The sequence below is a fragment of the Aethalodelphis obliquidens genome, unplaced genomic scaffold (assembly GCF_003676395.1).
Source record: "Aethalodelphis obliquidens isolate GAN/ISIS:26980383/991018 unplaced genomic scaffold, ASM367639v1 scaffold38, whole genome shotgun sequence".
In the NCBI taxonomy this organism is placed as follows: domain Eukaryota; kingdom Metazoa; phylum Chordata; class Mammalia; order Artiodactyla; family Delphinidae; genus Aethalodelphis; species Aethalodelphis obliquidens.
The window spans coordinates 5709113-5730539 of NW_020837982.1; the positions used below are offsets into that span (position 1 = coordinate 5709113).

Here is a 21427-nt window from a genome sequence, read left to right on the forward strand (position 1 = left end):
CTGTGCTCAAATGCCATTTCTTCAAAGATGCCTTCCAGAGCACTCACTAAAACGTGTACCACTCCCCCCAGTGTGCCTTCGCTCTTACCCTGCTCTGGCTTCTTTTTATTGCTTACAAGTGCCTGAAATTATTTTTCTCTATATATTCTTGCTTATATTGTCTGTCTCTCCCACTAGAATAGAAGCTCTGCAAAGGCAGCCACGTCATCTGCCTTGTTCTTTCTTGTCCCTTGGGCTGGCACATAGTAGGTGCTCAGTTAATATCTGTTCAATGAATTGCAGCACTTACCACTTGTAAAAAAATATCTTGGGAAAAACAGTGTATTTATAACAGTGAGATAGATGTGTATCTCCTAAACATCAGTAAGTAAAAGAAAGATAAGCAACAAAGATGAGCATCATTTTTTCCTATCAAATTGGGAAAACTAATGGTAGTGATAATGTTGGTGAGAGTACCAGGAAACGGGTGCTCTCATTCGCCATTGGTGGAATATAAAATTGTCTAAGCTTTCATAAGTGATGAGTCATGGGTTATTTTTATCTCAGTTTTTGTGGTTTGCTATGTTTCCCATTTTTCCCAATAGTTACTTTTCCCCCCAGTAGTTACTTTTGAAATCAGGAAAATCTGATAACTTAATCCCCCACCACCCCAACTTTTTTTTTTTTTTTTTTAACCTGGCTGGATCCTGGTACCAGCAAACTTGTAAAGCTAATCCCACTGGTAGGATGGTCTTGTTTTGTTGTTGAATCTCTTAAGAATGTTTAATCTGAATGCTGTATCGGGTTTCTTGGGAATAGTGCAAAATCGGTCACTGGAAACTTGATGGGCAGAGTCACCCTTGATCTGAGGTCCTGGCCGGTTTGGGGAGCCCAATGGAAACGTGAGACTGGGAAAAACATGCAGCACTAAGGGGGGCCCACCCAGTTAGAGGTGGGGTCCCACAACCCTTCCTGCCAAGACCCAGGTCTCCATAGGCTGGGTAGGCCTCACATTTCTTGGCAGATACACTGCCCAACTCCCTGGCTGCTTGGGACTGAGTTAAAAACAATGATCACAGCCACCCATGCCTTTTCCTCTGCTTTATGCAGCTGGATTTCTGATGCCTGTTTCCCTCGACACCTCCATACCCTATTGTGCCAGTGCCCACAGGGCTAGCCCCTCCTGTCTGGGCCCGAGGCCCCCAGAAGGGAGGCTCCCAGCTGAATCACCAGTGGGCCATCCTGCAATCTCCCCTCGTTTCTTTCTTTTCTGGAGGTGCATTGGTAGTTCAACATTTCATTTCTTTACGTCACTTTCTGGCCTGGCAGTTCAGTTCCAGAGCTCTCAGCAGCCCACCTGACCAGCACCACCCAGACGGCCAGGAGCTTACAGAGGAGCCGGCACACACTCGGCTCCTAGCCCTGGGCTGTCGCCTTCACACTTTCTCGGCCTCGGCTCTCAGACCCTGGCCCTCTGACAGCTGGCACAGCTGACTGCAGGCACCTGCCAAGGACTGGGGATTGTTTTAAGTGGCACAGGGAAATGAGGGTTGAGGCTGGCTGAGGACCGTGCTTCCCAAGTGTTTGCAGGCTGAGTGGCACACACTTAGAGCGACTACCAATATTTCGGTGCATGGACCCGGTGAAGTGGGGAGAGGGGCCGATTTTAACCCTTGGTCATCTGTGGAATGCCCTTGTCCCTTCTCCCTTGGGGCCAAGGGGACACGGCCGAACACCTGCCTGCTGATAGGGTGGAGAGGCACCAATAAAAAGCCTCCCTTCCTGCCTTAACCACCTGGTGGAGGTCTGACTGTATCTGAAAGATGCCTGATCCATCTTCATGTTCATGCTTCTTAGAGACAGTGCCCATGGGGGAGGTAGGAGAGAAAAGCTCACCCAGGGCGAGTGTGGTTCTCCGTCGGCCTCTGCTGCGACTTGAGCCTGGGTGTGGCTCTGACTTGGGGTCCGCTCCACTGTCTCAGGCCGCAGGGACAAGTGGGATTGTAGCTTCTCTTGCCCCTTTTGCCCAGCCAGCCCTGCTTTCAATCAGTAATTCATATAATCTGTACTTTCGTGTTTTCCAGCCTGTCTACCCCTGAGGCCCAGGAGGCTCCGAAGAACTCTGCAATTAATCTGGTTTGGATTTAACCACCTTCTTTTACTTTTCTTCTTATAGCTTAAACTTTGGAACAAATATCGAATTTCCAACATTCCATCACTAATATTCTTAGACGCCACCACCGGGAAGGTCGTGTGCAGGAATGGGCTGCTGGTGATCCGCGATGACCCAGAGGGTAAGACCTTGCTTTGTCCACCCGTACTCCCTGCTCTACCCCCTGCCCTGCCCTCCTCCCTGTTGGTAGAGAGTGTATAAAGGAAATAGATGAGTGTGGGTTTATTTGGCTAGAGAATATTGTCTTGATGAAATTACAGTATTCTCCAGGTCGTGGTTAAGATTTTTACGGAGATCAGAATGTCCCTCGTGGGGGCTTTAGTTCATGGGCCAGCGGAGATGGAATCTGAAAAAGGAAGTTTAGCTTTGAGGGCTGAGGAGGCCATTGAGAAGCGGCTTGAGCCCAGATTCCGACTCCTAGTGCTGTTTCAACGGCAGCTCTCACCTTCACAATCAGAGGCAGGCTGTGTGGTTTCGGGGTTTTTTCTCATTAAAATTTTACCGTAGCAAAGTCGCAATCTCTGCATTACTCTGCTGGCCTGGCGGTGGGGGCCCCTCAGTTCTTGGGGCTGCTCAAGTCCTAAGCCTTGGTCTTGCTGACTGGCCGGGTGGCTGGCTGTGCCTGGGTGGCTCTCATCACCCTGCTCAGAGGCTGTCCAGGGCCTGTTTCTCTCCTTCTCTCAACCCCCGCCCCCCAACCCTGTGCACTGGAGTCATAAAAGTCATAGAAGTGTTACAAGTTCTTCTGTCCCTCACTTACTGATCCAATTGGAGGATTCAACCCGGGTCACAAATTTTCCCAGTAAAAATTTCACCTGCTTCAAAGAATTGTCCTCAGTAAAAACCAGGGCAGGTAGAACCAAGTCTTTACTTTCTGAAATGTAAACACACACACACACACACTCCACTCTGAAACTTGTTAGAAACCCAGCTTCCCCGCCTCCACCCCCAGAGAATTTTGGATCCATTTGTTTCAGGGTGGGCTTGGCCACCTGCTTTTTCAGCCAGGCTGTGCTTCTTTCTCCCTCCCATCCTCCACCCGCCCCAGGCGATTTTGAGGCAGTGGTCCCTGGACCACCCTGTGAGAAAACACTGTTCTGTTGAGTGGGGGAGCATATCATTCGCTCTTCCTGCCTGGGGCTTACGTGTCACCAGAATGTCGACCATCTGGGTTGAGTGGTTTTACGCTTTCCTTTCAGTAGACTGAAATTCTCATCTCACTTGGTTCCCTGGGCCCCAACCCAGACCGGCTGAATCAGAATCTTTGGGGGTGGGGAATTTTACAGTTCCCCAGCTGATTCTAAAATGCAGAGTTGAGAGCCACTGAGAGTCCAGGGTTGGAATCGAAGAAACTCACAGTTAATACCCAAGGCAGTGATTTCCCAACTGTCCCATCATCACAATTACTCGGGGAGTCGTTTTGCTTTGTTTTGGACATGCATCTTCAGCCTTGCCCCTGAATCCTGAGACTGGGGGTGGGGGGTGACCTGGGCTTCTGTACTTTTCAAAAGCCCCCCAGGAGATGGGTCCTGTGGTCATCCAGGTTCAGGAACCATTGCCTTGAAGGTAGGTAGGGCTCTGCCGCGGATGAGTCCTGCTTTTATTCCTGCTTTAGCTGCGGGTTCTACGGATATGTTAAAAAATACTGTTTGGTGATAAAGTCGTCATGCTCTGCAGCCCTGAGGCCTTTTGGGTCAGAGGCCACGAGGAAGAGTCTTAACATTCTCGCTATCTGTTGCCTGTTTCAGGTTTGGAATTCCCTTGGGGGCCTAAACCCTTCAGGGAAGTCATTGCAGGGCCCTTGCTTAGAAATAATGGGCAGTCCCTGGAGAGCAGCAGCCTGGAGGGGTCTCACGTGGGAGTCTATTTCTCTGCACACTGGGTGAGTGTTTGGTCCCTCTTTAGTCCAGACAGAAGGGAGCAGTGATGTCACCACCAACCCCAGCTGGGGTTGGCTTCTGGAGGTGTGACTGCTCAGGTGTCATTTCCCGGCATTCTTGCCTTCCCCTGTGCCCGATGCATTGCTGGCATGCTGCAAGTGCTTATTGTGATGAATGATATTAGCAGCAAGAAAACGACTTCTTTGGACTGGCCTAAAAGGGCAGTCCTTCCCCCTAAAAAATAAATAAATAAAAAGAGGAGTCCTCCTAACCCATTCTGACGAGGCTCCTCATGGGCCCCGTGGGAGCTCGTTTTAACTGCTGCCTGCTGGCACCCACGTGGATGGGGCAGGGCCTGTGCTGGATACGCGCCATCACGAGAGGCACGTTTGTTTCTGCCTCTTTCATAAACTGGAAACGCGATCCGAATCCTGCTTGGGTGTTGCTGACCTGGCCTCTACGGGCAGGTGGCTGGGAATTGGGAAGGCGAAGGCGCGACGTGAGGCTGCAGGATCCCACTCATGTCTTCCAGTGTCCACCCTGCCGAAGCCTCACCCGGGTCCTGGTGGAATCCTACCGGAAGATCAAGGAGGCAGGCCAGAAATTCGAGATCATCTTTGTTAGTGCAGACAGGTAACGCGTGCTGGGGAGAGTGGCGGTGCATCTCCCCTTTTCTCTAGGTGGATGTCTCTTGCCATACACATCTCGCCTCTTTAAGCTTCGAGCTTGGGGGATAGGGATCAGGGAAGACATATCTGGGATGATTATCGGAGGGACAGATACATTTCATATTTACTCACGTAATTGTCTGAAGGGGAGCCAAGAAAAACCCGTCCTTGCTGTCATTATTAAGGGACATCCCAATTCTGGCCTGGGGCATTTGAGATTAGCACGCATTTTTTTCTGATTAGTTCAGCTTTGTGGATGGTGGTGAAAGGATGTGGAGGGGGGAGGATGGAAAGAAAAGAGCCGGAGACTAATGGAATGTGGCACCTATCCTAGTGGGCTCTGCAGTCATTTCTCAGAGCTCTGGCCACGTGCTTTTTCTAGGGGCTCTCCTCAAAACAAGAACAGACGTTCTTCCTGGAGTACGTCAGGGCCTTTTAGCCTCAGTCTCCTCTGTTTCTTGCCCTCTTGCCGGCTTTACTCATCAGTGACCTTCCTTCATCTCAAAACTCCAGCCCCAGTTCAGACTGAGCCACCAGGTGTTCTGTTCACAGAAGGGTCTCTGAGATGGCAACACACGGAGGGCCTTGTGTCCACTGCCGTACCCTTGATGTCTGCATGATGCTGTCCTCAGTTTATTGGCCCGTGGGCCCCACCCCACTACACCGCGGGGGGGGGGCCCCCCCACCCCGCATGGAGTGCGGCAAGCCTGAAGGCATGCCACAGGGAGGAGTCACTTTGTTAAAGCCTTAAACAACATCAACTTGGGGATTCCCTGGCGGTCCAGTGGTTAGGACTCCGCGCTTTCACTACTGAGGGTGCGGGTTTGATCCCTGGTCAGGGAACCAAGATCCTGCAAGCCCCGTGGCGCAGCCAAAATAAATAAGTAAATAATAAAAAAGTCAACTTTATTGAAGTACAATTTTCATACAATGAAATTCATACATTCTGGGTGTCCAGTTCAATGTATTTTCACTAATGTATGTACCTGTGTCACCATCACAGTGAAGGTGTAGAACATTCCCATCAATTAAAAGAATCCCTCGTGCCTCTTCTCAGTTAATCCTCACCCCCAAATCCCAGCCCCACAGATCCCCGGATCTGCTTTCTGTCACTTGATTAGATTTATCACTCCTAGGGTTTCTTAGACATGGAGTCGTAGGTATACGCTTGGTTAAGTGTCCTGTACGCGTCACTGTTATGTGCACAGATTACAAACATGGCGGGGAATGTGGTGTCTGAACATCTAGACTCCTTATAAAGGTAAGACCTGTCAATGTTGAAAAAGGAGAAGTTAAGCGTGAGCTGAATGTGTAGGGTGCAGAGAAGCGGGATGTTGGAGTGGCCTGGCATTTCAGTTTGGCGTCCACCTGTTGTGTGGAGCTTTGCTTTGGGGTGTGCGCTGGAATGGGTAGGACAGTGTCCTCCGGCCTGGTGTCCGAGGAGCACGATGATTAGAAGCCCCGGCATCTGTAGGGCCCTGGGCACGACTTGGTGGAAGGTGGGGAGGACCCAGTGGTGGTGCCTTGTGGGGTAATAGGGCTTTGTCTCCCTGTGTGTGTCTCTGTAGGTCAGAGGACTCATTCAAACAGTACTTCAGTGAGATGCCGTGGCTCGCAGTTCCCTACACCGACGAGGCCCGGCGGTCGCGCCTCAACCGGCTGTATGGAATCCAAGGTAGGTGTGCCCGACTTGTGGGTTCCTTGGAATCCTGCTCGCTTGTCTGGGCTCACCACCTCTTTGGCTTTCCTTCTAGAGGGAAAAGAACATCTTTATTTCCATGGATGTTCACATTCTTTAGCATCTTAAAAAGATGCGGTGGATTTTAAGGTATGTAGATTATCCCTCATTAAAGCCTTTTTTTTTTTTTTTTTTTTTTTGAAAATGCTTGTCCCAGTGAGACAGCTACTTCTCACCACCCGGCCTAGTGGGTTCTAACGTGGTTGGGCTATGGAGAACAGCTGCCCAATGACTCGGCCAAAACCCTATCCCAAGGTTCTTTCTGTCAAACAGACCTGAGGGTGACCTTTGGTTCTGTTAGTCAAGCTCCTTGAGCCTCGGTTTCCTCATCTGTAAACTGTGGATGATATATCTGCCACAAAGAGTCGCTGGGAGCGTTAATAGGATAATGCAAATCCCATACTTCGCACATTCCTGAAGTGTCACAGTGACGGCTGAGGGGGTATTTATTGCCTTTTAGGCAAGAAAATTGATTTCCTGAGAGTGTTGAAAACTTGGACTTGAAGTACTAATCATGGTGTTTTTCAGAAATAATGATTACTAGTGAGACAATCTGTGTTTTTATTCTTTATTATGTGAATATCTCCTTCCCAGCCTTCACCCAGCCAGGTTTTTTCTTGGTGGCCTATTACGAGTTAAATTCATTGTCTTTGTATCAGTGGCACCAGATCCTGGTCAACCCTAGACAGATAACAGCTCATATTTGAGTTCTCAGTGTCTTGGTTTATAGGAAGTGGAAAAAAAAAAGACAAATCAAGGTCTACCCACCAACTCCACAGCTTGTGGGGGAACTCATCAGGTTCTTTAAACTTTTTTCTTCACCATTTAGAGTAAGCATTTGGCTTTGTTAGGAGCTAGTTTCAAAAAAATCAATATTTCATTTAAAATTGGTGATTCTCAGTTTCAAATGTGCATAAGAATTCCCTGGGGATCTTGCGAAAATGCAGATTCGGATTCAGTGGTTCTGGGGTGTGGCTGAGATCCTGCATTTCTAGCAAAAGCCCCCAGGCGATGCCACTGCCGCTGGTCCAGGGACCACACTTTGGGCATTAAGTCTGGGTCTGTTCATCCTTTGAGAATTTGGGAGCCTTACGCCTCCTACTAATAAAAAAGATGAAAGCAGTTTTCTTTCCAAGCAGAAGTGGAGAGACATGACATGGTTTACTGGTCCAGAAGGACGGGTACCAAGTTGGTTAATTTAAAGGAGATGGCCCAGGAGTATTTCCTTCCAGCACTCTGCTTGCAGAGAGCCTTAAAGCATGTGTGCCTTGGGGTAGGAGCAGTATTGCTTGAGAAAAGTGATGATCCTAGGCCAGTCGTACTAAACAGAGGGTTGAATTGCCACTTGGTGGGGATAAGTAAAACTTCATGTCTCTCAATTCACTTATTCATTCATTCAACAAGTATTTGCTGAGGGTTTACCCCCCTACTGCTGACTGACCTTGAGCAAGTTACTTAACCTAACTTTTTTCAGTAAAACTGGGCAGTTTCACTGTTGGATACAGAGTAGGCACTTAATATTTAACTGACTGACTTAGGGGAAAAAAGGGAAATATTTGATTTTACAACCTAAAAAAGATAAACTTTTCGATGTCAAAAAGCTTACTAACAGAAAGGCAACTAACAGTATTAATAACACATGTGGCAAAGAATCTATATCCTTCATAGAAAAAGAGCTCTTTCCAGATACCAGTCCAAAAAGAGAGACAAACAATTTAGTTGAAAATATGTACAAGATATGAGGCGGGCAGTTCACCTGATGCATGTTGTCAGAATGGATAAGAAAAACATTCAGAGTAATTTTCATTCATGATTTACAGATTAAAACACTGAATTTGTGTCTATCACATTTGCAAAGAACTCTACTTGCCAAAAAAAGATAATCCCCAGTATAGGAAAGAGAGCAGACTGCTAGTGGGAATCTAAATCAGGACAACGTTTCAAGGAGAGAAATTGGCAATGTACACCAGAGGCCTTAAAAATCTATAAAACCTTTAATTTCAGAATCCCACTTGTAGGAATTCATGTTCAGGAAATTACCCTCTAGCACCCAGCAAAAACTGAACTTCTTTTGCCGTTGGAGGTGCATTTTTGGTTTTTTCTTTCATCTTTCGTATACTTTGGATTTCATCACAGACCACAGTTCTTTCCTTGCTTAGCCCCTAGAAAACTCAGAGCTGAATTTGGAGCCACCTTTAGCAGTTTTACAAAGCTGACCACTTCTCTGCGTGCCCTTGACCCTAGCTTGGTTTTCTCTTCCTTCCTTGTTTTCCTTTCAGTGGGATGTTTTCATCAGTTTTTTATTGGATTATATCATGCACTTTTTAAGCAGCCTCAAATCCTTTTTGGAAAAAAGCTGGAGTAGATTTAAATGCATAGGATTCTATTTCTTGAGCTCCAGCTAACCACCAATACTGTACACTGAGCTTGGTGGGGAATAAGAAACCAGAAGGGTGTCCCAGGGCTGCCCTTGAGTGGGCAAGATGGGATTTACATTGGGAAATAACTACAGTAGGATGATATCTTCTGAAGAACTAAAAAGGTTGGTCAAATAGGTGTCACTTTGTACAAGGGCTCAGAAGACTGAACTTGTCCCCGAGAGCAGAGCGGGCGCTGGGCTTCACTTGGCCACTCTGCTCAGTCAGGCAGCCTCTCCATATGGGGGCATCTTCTTTCCAAACACACGTCCTCAGTGAAGCACAGCCTTTTCCTCTCTGAGGAAGGGAGTTGCCCTTTCTTGGGGGTGGAGGCCAGTGAGGTGCAGGTCGTATTCTAGTGGTCGATGCTAAGGCCCTGAGGTCACCTGAAAGTAATAAATTACCAAAGGACAGTCTATATCATGCAGAGCCAGTTTGAGGGTGGGGGTTTCTACCCTCCCTGTGCTCTGTGAGATACTTCTTGGGGCCCTTGTTGGTGGGGTAGGCACAGAATAGCAATCTCCTAAGGAGAAATCACAAACCCTGCAAGATTCCGCACAAGTTCTGGGCACACGGCTGAGGCTAGAAGGTACCCTTCTGTCAGACATTGGCAGGGCACGAAAAAATTAAATTGATCGCGGGACTTCCCTGGCGGTCCAGTGGTTCAGACTCCGCACTTGCACTTTAGGCGGTGTGGGTTCGATCCCTGGTTGGGGAACTTAAGATCCCGCATGCTGCATGGTGTGGCCAAAAAAACAAAAAAGGAAAAAAAATTAAACTGATTGTTTTCTGTCTGCCTTCAGAGAGCAGAGAAGGGAACTCTCCTTGTGGATTCTCCAGCTATCGACATGTAAATATTACAGCAGTAGGAGCCCTGGTTGCTAGGTGTGGCCCAGACAGCCAGGATGCGGGTGACCACAAATGAGCAGGAAGAGAATGGAGAGTTTTCAGAGATGCATTCATTTGGCTCAGTCTCTTAAGGCCTGGCAGTGTGAGGATGAGTACATATGTGGTTCCCAGACTTCAAGGAGCCCTCAGCTGAGAGTCAGAAAGCTGATCTGGAGAGGCCCTGTGCCCAGGCAAGCAGCGGCCGGGCAGCCACACAAAAGAACCCAGCTCTGGCCGGCGAGTGTCCTCTGCAGCCCAGCCCTGCACCTGGCCCGTCCCGCTGCTCCTTGTCTGCTGGCTCCACGGTGTACACTCCCTGCCATCTGTACTAGTCCCTCCTCAGCTTGGACCAGCCTGCGTTCCCAGCTCTCTACCTCCTGCTGCCTCACTCTTGGGTTCTCCCCCTGGCACAGTGTTTTCTGCCAGCTGCTCACTTGATCACTGACCCCTTTGGCTAAGCCTTAGGAGTCATTCCTGCAAGCAGCCTGTCAGACATTGCTGGCTGACCTTGATCTGTCTGTCCGCCTCTGGCCCTGTGAAGCCAGAGATGCACTAAAGCACGGTGAATCGAGAGTGTGGAAGAGCCACACAGGATCCTTTTCAAGGCAGCGTTTAATGAAGGGCAGACGGTGGAATAGTCTGAATTCACACGAGACTCTGGCTTGGAGCTCTTGAGCCCAGAAGGCTTCCTGGAGGAGGTGACTCTAGAGCAGGGCCTTACAGAATGGATGGGATTTAGGTAGAGGGTTTATTCCAGGGCAAAGGCCAGAGTAGGATGTCCGTGGTGTACTGTAGGGCAGACTGGGTAATAAGGCTGGTGATGCCACATCACAGAAGGCCTTGAGCACCAGGCTGTGGTCCTTGAACTTTGGGCTTTGGAGCTTTTTGAAAAATTTGATTAAGGGGAGATCAGTACAGTAGTGACGTGTAAGCTAGACTAGAAGAGAAATCCCAGAGGCATGTTATCTATCCTCTGATATTTCTGATGGCCTCACTGAGCTCCCACTGTAGCCAGACCTCAGGCTGTGGCTCACGACAGGCCTACCTGTGGGGAGAGAAAGGGAGGCTGCTCCCTTGGGCTCTAGGGCAGGTGGCCCAGGCGGCCTCTGCCTCCTTCCAGCCTCACAGGCTGCTTCAGCTTCATGGCGTGTTTTGGGTTCCCCGGCGCATTAGTCGTTAGTAAGTTCTTTGGCAGCATTTCCATTGATCTTACCAGTCAGCATCCCAGTGCGTTTGACTACCAAAATATAAGGTCGAGGAGATCCACAGCCTGTTCGAGGGGGCGGGGTTCCGAGGTCCCGGGGCCATCACTTTCCTCCCTGTCGGCATCTCCCATGGCCCAGACTCCTCCCCTGGGTGAGTGTCTCTCTCCTCAGCAGACCTGCTTTGGTGGGCGTATGGCCGGCTCTCCTGAATTCCCTCAGTCTCCCTCCTCTCCACCACGAAGCATCTTTTACAGCATCAGGTCCGTAACTCAGAATGTCTGTGTGTCTCTCCATCCCCTTTCTTCTTTCTTGCTCAAATAGGGCTCCCATGTCCTCTCCAGGTACCGCCCTCCCAGCACCTCCACATGTTCACCAACCTGGAAGCTCTCTGAACCCCATCATTTTGGGGCCTTTATGGAGGTCTCACTATGTAGGCATGAGTGGTTAAATCATTGGCCATTGGTGATTAACTCAACCTCCAGCCCTTCTCCCTTCCCCAGCTCTTGAGGTCAAGGGTGTGGAGCTGAATGTTCCAACCTTCTAACCACGTCTCTCTGGCGACCTAGACCCGTCATCTCGCGAGCATCCAAAAAGACACTCACTCTTACCACTTCCATTCCAACAGTCTTGGAAGCTCTTGCGTCAGGATCTGGGACTAAGACCAAATATTATAACAAAAGATGTTCCTATCACCCCAATCATTCAGGAAATTATAGGGGTTTTAGGAGCTCTGTGCCAGGAGCTGGGGATGAAGGCCAAATACATACGCCTCACCATGTTACAGTATCACGATGTGCACGTACATACACTCCATGCATATGCAGAGTCAGTGGAGGGTTCCACCAGCTCTCTGGTCTTCTGCAAACCCCGCAGGGCTCTATCTGCGAGAGGTCATGCTCCCTGCTTGACTCTGTGTCCTGGTCTCTCACCCCACTTTCTGTCTCTTCCTGAACGTTTCGATGAGGGTGCTTTCAGAGAGCAGTATGAGGTACCTTCCCCTGCCCGCACCCAAGCTGAGCCACCTCCACCTGGCCTGTCTTTGGGCCTTATAGCGCGCAAATGACTTCATCAGACCATCTTGAGGCCCATGAGGGCAGAGCCGCTCTGTGTCACCTGGACAGGCTTGGGTGAAAATGGGCAATGCAGAAGAACCTGGAATCCTCCGAGCATCCTGGGAGCTGGGCTCAGAGCGCCCCCGGATTCTGAGTATCTTCCAGCATCCCGAGGAGGCCTTGCATAAGATGCTGCCCCTTCGTTCAGGTGTCCATCCAGATGGTGGTGGGAGAGTCTGGGTCTTGAGGCTGTGTCCTCCAGTCACCCCTTTCAGAGATGGCAGGACCTGCTGCAGGCCTTGAGGAGGCATCTGCTCCCAGGCTGGTTGCTGGTCCCTTGGGTGCTCTGGCCTGAGCCCGGGCCGTGTTAGCTCGCAGTCTTCATGGGGCCGCTTGAGTTCACCAAAGCCTGGCATGTGGCCTCCATCCACTTCCTTTGCCTTGGGGAGTAGCTGGGTTGGCCTCCCTCCTCCCAGCGCTTTGTGCAGACTGGGGAATTTGTAGCCCTATAAGCTGCTGACAAATGCCTTTCTAAGGAAAGGGTTTAGACGCACTTGGCAAAAGGCAGATCCCATTAGCAATTCTCTAATGCAGGCTGTTGGAGAATACCATGTTCTGCGCAGGGAGGCTCCGAGCCCCTTCTCTCCTGGGTTAGAGGCCCTCGCTGGCTTTGTTCCTCTCCTCCCCACCCCCGCCCCCGCCTCTGGGGCCAGCGACAGGGCCCAGGGTGGACGGAGGCCCTGCCACCAGGAGAGCAGCAGGGAAGACCGGGAGGCAGTTGCGTGAGGCCCGTCGCTCTCCCGGGATCCATTTATCTTCTGTTTCTCTGTTGCCCTCTTATTCCTTAGCCTTATCCTCTGGCTTTTTCTTCTCCTTTTCCCCTTTCCCTGCCTTTCTCATCCATTTCCCGCCCTTCTCCTCTCTCTTTCCCTTCCTTTGCCCTCTTCCCTGCTCCTTTCACAAAATGGACTTGAGGCAGAGTCTCTTTATTTTCTATAGAAACGAAACATTCAGCCATTGTGTTTTTCAATGAGTAGAGGGCGAGGGGCCCACGCTGGTGTTTTTTGTAGGCAAATCTCAGTATTGAAAGGGCTGGCGCAGGCTCTGTGGAGCGGGCCCCCTGGGCCTGGGGAGGGCGGCTGGGGGCTGTCTTAGGGCCTACAGAGCAGCCTCAGTGCTCTTCTCTGCTCGTCTTGTTTCATTCTGAAAACATAAAAAAAGGAAAAACAGGAAAGGACAAAGAATAATGTAACAAACACCCATGTGGCCACCACCTAGAACTGACATCTCTGCCTGAGGTATTTATCAACGAATGGGAGCATTAAACACAGACCAAGTGGGGCTCCCTTTACTCCTCCGTGGAGCCTTGCCCCTTCTTTCTCCCCAGCGGGGGAGAGCGGTGACACTATCATCCCTTCACTGTGAATATTCCTCATCTGTTTTCAGATGTTCACTGCGTCTCTGAATCCGTGAGTAATGTATAGTCGTGCTGGGTGTGTTTCTAGAAGTGTACTTAAGTGCTGACATGCTGTAATATCATAATGCAGCTTGCTTTTCTCACCAAACATTATGTTTTTGAGATTTATCCCTGTTGATATTTACATGTGGTTTATTTCAGTGCCGTGAAGTGCTTTGTTGTACCACAGCCTGTTTATCAGTTCCACCGTTAGTGGATACTTGGTCATTTCTGGCTTTTCTGTATTACAAGAACGCTGCCATTTTAAATGTCTTCTTTGGGACTTCCTGGCGGTCCAGTGGTTAAGACTCTGAGCTTCCACTGCAGGGGGCTCGGGTTCAATCCCTGGTCCAGGAACTAAGATTCCCGCATGCCACGTGGCATGGTCAAAAAAGAAAAGTCTTCTTTGTGCCTCCTGACGCGGGCCTTCTGGCCGAGTTCAAGTGGGCCCAGACTCATCCCTTTGACTTCCTTTGGGTTTCTCTGAGCTTCACCACTCAAACCAGCTGCCTTCTTCCTTTCCTTAACTCTCCCAGTAGGGGAAGGTTTGGGGGAGAAGGAGGGGGAGGAAAAGAGGGATGTGATGAACTGGGGTTGATGTTGCCAAGGCGTGGTCTGTATTTGTCATCCCACCCCTGCTGCCCTACGGTTCCTGTTTGATTTTTACTTAATGTTAGTGCATTCATCATAATATCATTTAACAAAACTCAAATATGTATCTATTTCACCCACATTCCTGCCTTCCTAGCACAACTGTTTTCACTTTTCTGAGTCCTTTTGGTCTCTGTCTTCAAGCATATTTCTACATAGTTGTAATTGTACACATAGCACTGTGTATTCTGCATTTTCAACTCATCCATGCATTACAAACATTTCCATACTGCCACAGTGTTCACGATGACCATTTATTTCCGTGATCACGTAACCACTTGCCCTGCCACGTGCCCTAACCCACTCTTCCTGTCTTGGGGTCTGCTTTTCCTCCCCTTTCTCTTCCCCACTGCCAGCAATCTTTGCGATCACACTGCCATCTAGAAGCAGAGAAACAAAGTTGGGTTACGGCCCTGACCAGGTCCTCTCCCACCCCCAGGTGCTGCCCCAGACCCCCCACCTCCTTTGAAACTCCCTCTTTCCTTGGTGATAGGAAAGCAACCAAACGCAACTGTGGGACAGTCTCCATGCACGTGGCTTTTTTTTTTTTCCGGCCGCGTTGGGTCTTCGTTGCTGTGCATGGGCTTTCTCTAGTTGTGGCGAGCGGGGGCTACTCTGTGGACAGGCTTCTCATTGCAGTGGCTTCTCTTGTTGCGGAGCACGGGCTCTAGGCGTGCGGGCTTCAGTAGTTGTGGCACATGGGCTCAGTAGTTGTGACGCACGGGCTTAGTTGCTCCGCGGCATGTGGGATCTTCCCGGACCAGGGCTCGAACCCGTGTCCCCTTCATTGGCAGGTGGATACTTAACCACTGCGCCACCAGGGAAGTCCCGCACGTGGCTTTGAGATGGTTTTAAATACTCACGAATCGGCTCCTCCCAGGAGGAAACAGTATGGAGCCGGCTTCTTAGGCCTTGTTCCTTCTTCTCTAGGTTTTCGGGGAGATGCTGAAGGGGATTCTGAGGCACTGCTGTGGTCCACCCAAGCTCCCCTGGGTGGGGGCCTGGGGCTGAAGCCCTCTCTAGGAGCGCAGAGTGTGTGTTCTACTCGCAGAGGTTAAGCTTGGGGTGGTGCAACCGACAGAACACCAGCCGCACACGTGGCAGCATTATACCATCCCCGGAGCCCTCCCTGTGGTGTTGACGTCGCCTCGGTGTTCTGTTACTTTAGCGAACTCCCTCCAGCCAGCGTGGAGGTTTCTGTTTATCTCACGAGAGCAAGGCACCAGTCTTCTGTCCCTTCTCGCGAGCCAAATGATCAACTTAGGGATGATTAAAAAAAAAAATGATGAACTTATTTATAATAAGAGCTAATATTTACGGAGTACTTACTGGGTGCCAGATGGTCTGCTCGAAAGCATTTTCTACGTGTCATTCTACTTCCAGCCCCCAAGTAAGACAGGAAACTGTCACTACCCCCATTTGACGGTGTGGAAATGAGGCTCTGAGCAGTTAAGTGACTTTCCGGGGTCTTCCTTAGAATTCTCACTGTACTCTGCCTCCAACCGTTCCAGCCATCCCAGCTGGGAAACGACAAGTTCAAGAGAAGCAGAGGCGAACTGCTCCCTTTTCATTCCCGTCAGGGAAGCGAGCCCCTTGCTGGGGTGGTAGTTATTCTGTACAAAGGCATTGATTAGAAATTTTCCATTCCCTTTAAGTTTCCCATAAGAGGCTCTGCCCTATTTTCTCCTTAGAAGTCTCTGCTTCGGGGAACCTGCTTCAAGGGAGGGGGGAGCAGGAAAGGCCTGATGGGGCGGGGGGCGGGGGAGAAAGGGGAGAGGTGATCGTATCTCAGCCTCCTTCCCCAAAGCCTCAGAGAAGAGGGAGGTGGGTGGTGCAGAGAGTGTGGATGCAGGGCCCGCCCTGCCCAGCTCCTCCATGGGGATGAGAGTCCCCAACCCGGGGCTGTGAGCGCTCCCGCCAGTGGCCGGCCTGGTAGAAAGAGCAGCAGCTTTTCCAGCAGGCAGACCAGGCTTCCTGTCCCACCGTGGCCACTTACTGGCCAGACGACCTTGGGCAGGCAACTTGAACATCTGCAGGAGGAGGATAATCATACTTCAGGAGTGAGTGAGGTCCCACGCCCTGTGCGGAGCACAGAGTAGATGCCCTGAGAGCAAGCTTCCTTTTCTCACCTGCTGGTCGTCTCTGGAGGAACATAGACACTTAGGGCTCCAGGGCCGAGCTAACCCAAGATCCGGTGATGGGAAGGCGGCCTGGCCCGATGCTTGTTGATTCTTTTTCTCTGTCCATGTGCCGGAAATGGGCTTCTCTTGGTTGAAGTCTGTGGTCATTGTACCGAGTCGCTTTCTGTTTACACTCCACAGGCACATGCACCTCATCATCTTGGGCTCAAAGCACCAAATACAAGGGGGACTTCGCTTTCACGTAGCCGTGGGGGAGGAGTGGGGAGACCCGGGGGCCCAGCGGAGCTGTTCCTCTGTTGACTTGGCGAGGACTGCATAGCAGCCAGCTGGGGGCCTGTGTCCCTGCCCTGCTGCCCTGGTTCCCACCAGCCATGACTGGAGAGAGGCTGCAGCCGTGGTAACAAAGAAGCCTCTTAGAGTAGTCACTGGGAGAAACCGAGGCACCAAACCAGGAAGTGAGCTTCTTTGCCTTTGGATTTTACTTCTCCTGCCTTCTCTGTCCGTCCTCTGTGCCTGCTTGCCCTCCACAGACCAACTCAGCATCCCACGTCTGAGCTACAAACAGGCCTGCTGCAGTGTCTAATCATAGCAGTGGGCAGGCCCTGGTTTAGCCCAACACTTGAAATTGCCCAATTTCAGAAACTGATTAAAGACCTTGGCCAAGGCATTTTTGAGATGAGGCATGGTGCTGGGGAGGTATTTGTCTGCAGATGGCCAGACTGTCATGTTGTGGGCCCCGGGTTGGGTACACACCTGATGTGAGCCCCAGGCCTCTGGGGGATGGCATGCCGTTGTGAGGATGAGGCTGGAAATGCCCCAAGTCTCTTGTACTCTGACACACAACTCAGGAGACCCGGACAACTCAGGAGGCCCGGACAGCTCTGGGCGCATCCTGAAAGCCCGAGTGTGCCGGCTGCAGCCACGTGCGTTTGTATGTGCTGTGCGTTGTGGGAAAGGCAGTCCCCAGAGTCTGTTTCTCTCTGGACCTGTTCCCCAACATGCCAAGCCACTCCTTCTAATAGGTGTGAACATAATAGACTCGTTTTTCCTTTTTCAGACAGGCTCACCACTGCATGCCCGCTGCCCCAGCCACCATGCAGGTCATAACACCAGGGCTGTATTTCTGGTACCTCAGCATCGCCCCCCGTGGCGAAGTAAAATGTCAGTGGAGCAAATTACCGACTGAATGCTGTGGAATCTATAAATATTAAATTGCTCTGGCTTTCCCTGGCCCATATAAAATTAAAGCTCCGGTCAGCTCCAGAGGGGAGGCAGCTGGTTGGTGCAAGGGGGGAGGGGACCAGCTGCCAGTGGAGAGACAAGTGTCCCCAAAGGGCAGGGCCGAGTCTGCCTCTGTGGGTGGTGGCTGGAGGAGAAGCAGCGGGGAATGGGGTACGAAGAACAGGGAGGTGGAAAACCCACATGCGACTGTAACCCGGGAGGGATCTCCTCTGATTTTCCACTGGAGGCTTTACGGTTAGAGGCGGGCTGTGGTTTGCGGGGCGCTTTGTGTTGCGTTTCTTACCCCAGCCCAGGATTCTAACGTGAGGGCGACAGCACTGCCGTCAGCATGTTCCCTCCAGGGACTGCCTCCCTCAGAGCGAATGCTGGAACCTCCCCAAGCAGCAGGGCTGGAGATGGCGGCCAGCTGTCCTCCTCCTGTCCTTCTGCCCCTGGCAGCCCCTGTCCCAGGCTCCTCCCCGCAACAGGCCCCCAGTGCTTGCACGGGTGGGGCCCTCCTGCCCTTGACCTGTGCTGGTCTGCATTGCAGGGGAGTGGGTGTTCACACCACCTCATGAGGTTTAGACTCCCTGCAGGTATGGGAGCAGCTCCTGCTTCTTGGGGATCTCTCTAGGACTTCCCTGCTTCTATGTGCCAAGCCCCCGTGCTGAGTTCTGAAACGCACAGCCTTGTTGATCTTTACGTGGCGGTAGGATAAGGTGGGAGCTTCAGTGCATTCACCAGGAGGCGGGGGGCGGGGGAGTGACTTGCTTATTAGGCTCCCATGGAGATGTTACCTGCCAACCCAGGGGGGCTCCCTGGCTCTTCAGAGGCTGAGCCCAGCTTCCATCCCAGAGCTCTCCGGCTGAATTGTGTCCTAGGGGGCCGTCCCGTGGACTGTGGGCCTGTGGCCAATCTCGCGCCCTCTCTTGCAGGCATCCCCACCCTCATTGTGCTGGACCCACAGGGGGAGGTGATCACGCGGCAGGGGCGGGTGGAGGTGCTGAACGACGAGGACTGCAGGGGCTTCCCGTGGCACCCCAAGCCCGTGCTGGAGCTCTCCGACTCCAACGCCGTGCAGCTCAACGAGGGCCCCTGCCTCGTCCTTTTTGTAGGTATGAAGCTCAGCGGGAGCCCCAGGGTGGGACGGGATGGGCAGAGCTCACTGGGTGGGGGTCTGGGAAGTCTGTCCCCGCATCTTCTTTCTGTCGCCAGCAACGCAGGGCCTGGGCCTTTGTCTCCGCGGCTGCCGTGCTCCTGACCCCGGTGATTTACTCGTGGTTCTCCCCTGTGGGGGGTGGTGTTCTGGGAGCTGCTGCTGTGCTTTCCTTCCTAGCTGCTCCCGGCCGCCAGCTGGGAGGAAGAGGTCAGCCCGGGAGGAAGCCCTCGGCCCCGTGATGAACAGACCCATTGTTGGGGGCCGGGCTGCAGCACAGCAGCTGTGGGGGGCTGGGCCCCTTAGGCCAAGGCTCGTCCCCAGCTGCTGCTGCCGCTCACCTGTGCTCTGAGGAGCTGCCCCAGGGTAGCTGGAGCAGGGCCCGGCCTCGGGGGGCATCTCCGGGGCTGAGAGCCCCTCAGTCTTCCCGCCTCTCCCACTCTGACTTTCAGTGGGTGACAGCAGGAGGACACAGAACACCCACTCCGGGCTCCCTGCAGGCCCATAGGGTGACCCTGGTTCCTTCTGCAAACGGAGCAACTGCTGGCCAAGGTCCACCTTGCCCTCTGCCTTGGGACTCGTTGCTTGGTTCCAACTTAAAGTAAATCTGGGTACCGGAATCACGGCTGAGCTGCTGCCATACGCACCACGGTGAGGGGGCTGGAGAATGCAGGCAGCATCCGACCCCCATTCTCTGCGAGTCTGGTTTGGGGGCCCCCAGGCGGGAGCCAACATGCGGACTTGAGGGAATCCTGAAGCAAACTGACTTGCAGGCTGGCCCTGCGCTTGGAGGGCAGAGGCCCTGGGAGGGGCTGCCCTTGGGGGACCATTCACCTTGGGGCTTTCCTGGGCAGGCTCACATGCCCACATCCTGGGGCCTGGGAAGCAATTCTGAACTGAGGGACCGTAGGGAACCTCTCTGGCCATTTGCAGATGTGGAAATAGGGTCCCAGGGAGGCAAGGCGAGTTCCCAGCATCATGGAGCTAATTAACTGTGGATCTAGAGTGTGTGGGGCCGAGCCTGCGCACTGGGCCTCCCGGGTGGTGTGGCACTTCCGGGGCACCTGTTTCCACCCACCCCCGGTCTGCGCTTGCTCTGGGTTTCAGGGTTCAGCAGGAGTGAGCTGCTCCCATGCTGCTGTTTCACTGGAGGCAAGAGATGCCCAGAGGGGGCTCTGGGAGCCCGGCTGGAGGTTCTCTCCTGCAGTCAGCCTGTCCCTTCCCAGCCAAGTCCCGCTGCCAGCTGTGAAGTTGCCAGTGCCCTGGTGCCTCCCAACCGCCACCAAAGCTGCTGATCAGACCACAGTCCTGACCCACCACCACCAGTTCTGCCATTTCCATTAGGAAGTCAGAGATCCGCGGTCACGGCATCTCATTCTGTGCTTGTGAGGAAAAACTGCCGGGACCTCAGGTCCTGGCCTAGGGGAGGCTTAGCTTCCAAGGTGGGTTTGTGAAGAGCTCAGTGCACAGGACTGCACTTGCCTGGGCATTAGCGCTACTTGGTTCTTCCTGGGGGCGTGGTTCAGGACAGCCTGTGTGTGAGAGCAGCGAGCACGCTGGCCTATGCCTGGGGACACACGCTCCTGCACCCAGGAGGCGAGGCTGGTGTCCCAGGGGAGGCTTCTCTTCCCTTCAGGCGCTGCTCAGATGGGCAAGTCAGGCCCTGGACCCAGGCACCACTCCATCTTGATTGACAAGCCAGTGCGTCTTTGTGTCTTTCTCTCTCCTGTCACAGATTCTGAAGATGACGGGGAGTCCGAGGCGGCCAAGCAGCTGATCCAGCCCATAGCTGAGAAGATCATCGCCAAGTACAAAGCCAAAGAGGAGGAGGCGCCGCTTCTGTTCTTTGTGGCGGGGGAGGTGAGTGCTGCTGTGGCCTGGCCCCGGGGCTGGCTCAGCTGGCCCGCTTTAAAACACCGGTGATAACAGCCCTTGGGGATGTCTGAAGGGGGTCTGGGGTGACCGTGCTTCCAGAACACTCCACAAACAAATGTAGCATAAAAAGATGTCAAGGAAAACCAATTCTGGCCCCTGCCGCCTCCTTCTTGCCATCTCTCACACACAGCAGCCTCAGGGCCGCAGGAGGCCCTCCCACGACAGAGGCCCCCCTGCCCCTTGCACCCAGGCTACGCCCACCCCGGCTGCTGGGGAGCCACAAAGATCGTGATCAACACTTACTCCCTCTGGGCTGGGTCCAAACCAAGCTCTTGGTGCTTTACAGAGTGTCTTCTTGGTTAGTCCCCTCCCCCGGCCCGCAAGGGGGCCTTTTCCCATCATGGGATGCCCGCGGGGATCCGACCACCACTCCGACCTGCAATTACCCCTCCAGCCCAGGGAGAGTGCTGACGTTCCTGGCATCCCTGTGTCTCCCACCCCAGGCCTGTCCCTGGAGGGCCTTTGGCTGGGCTGGACCAAGCAGAAGGCTCGCCACCGGGAGAGGGGGAGGGGGAGGGACGAGGGGCAGGCCCTTAAGCTGGGCCGCCTCCCCGGGGGTCTGGGAGCCTGGGTCCCGCACACGTGGAATCTGCAAGATGGTCGCAGCCACGTCTCCCCGGTCCCCACCCCGAGCCACCCTCCGCACAGGTGCCGCTGCCTTCCCCCACCCGGGGAACCGGCCTAAGCCAGTTACTGACGGATACACGTTTTGAAGCCCCCCTGCCCTCCTTGCTCCCATCTGTACCTCCAGTTGGTCCGAGCCCCTGCTCATTTCACGCTGTGTTTGGATCCCAGGGGATGCCGCGGCGGCACGACACCCGGAACCACCCATTCATCACCTCAGTAGCCGCCCCTGCTCCGCGGGCC

General features: G+C 52.7%; 1 protein-coding gene across 3 annotated transcripts in view; it reads left to right on the forward strand.

Annotated features, from left to right (window-relative positions):
- Positions 1-21427, forward strand: part of NXN (nucleoredoxin) — a 141992-nt gene that overhangs the window by 114802 nt on the left and 5763 nt on the right. For 2 of the 3 annotated variants that reach the window (XM_027130547.1, XM_027130549.1), the window contains 6 exons: positions 2156-2273; positions 3901-4034; positions 4565-4665; positions 6269-6375; positions 18405-18584; positions 20361-20485. In XM_027130547.1, coding sequence (XP_026986348.1) covers positions 2156-2273; positions 3901-4034; positions 4565-4665; positions 6269-6375; positions 18405-18584; positions 20361-20485 — 765 coding nt within the window. The remainder of the gene's footprint in view (positions 1-2155; positions 2274-3900; positions 4035-4564; positions 4666-6268; positions 6376-18404; positions 18585-20360; positions 20486-21427) is intronic. The other variant, XM_027130548.1, reaches the window with a different exon arrangement.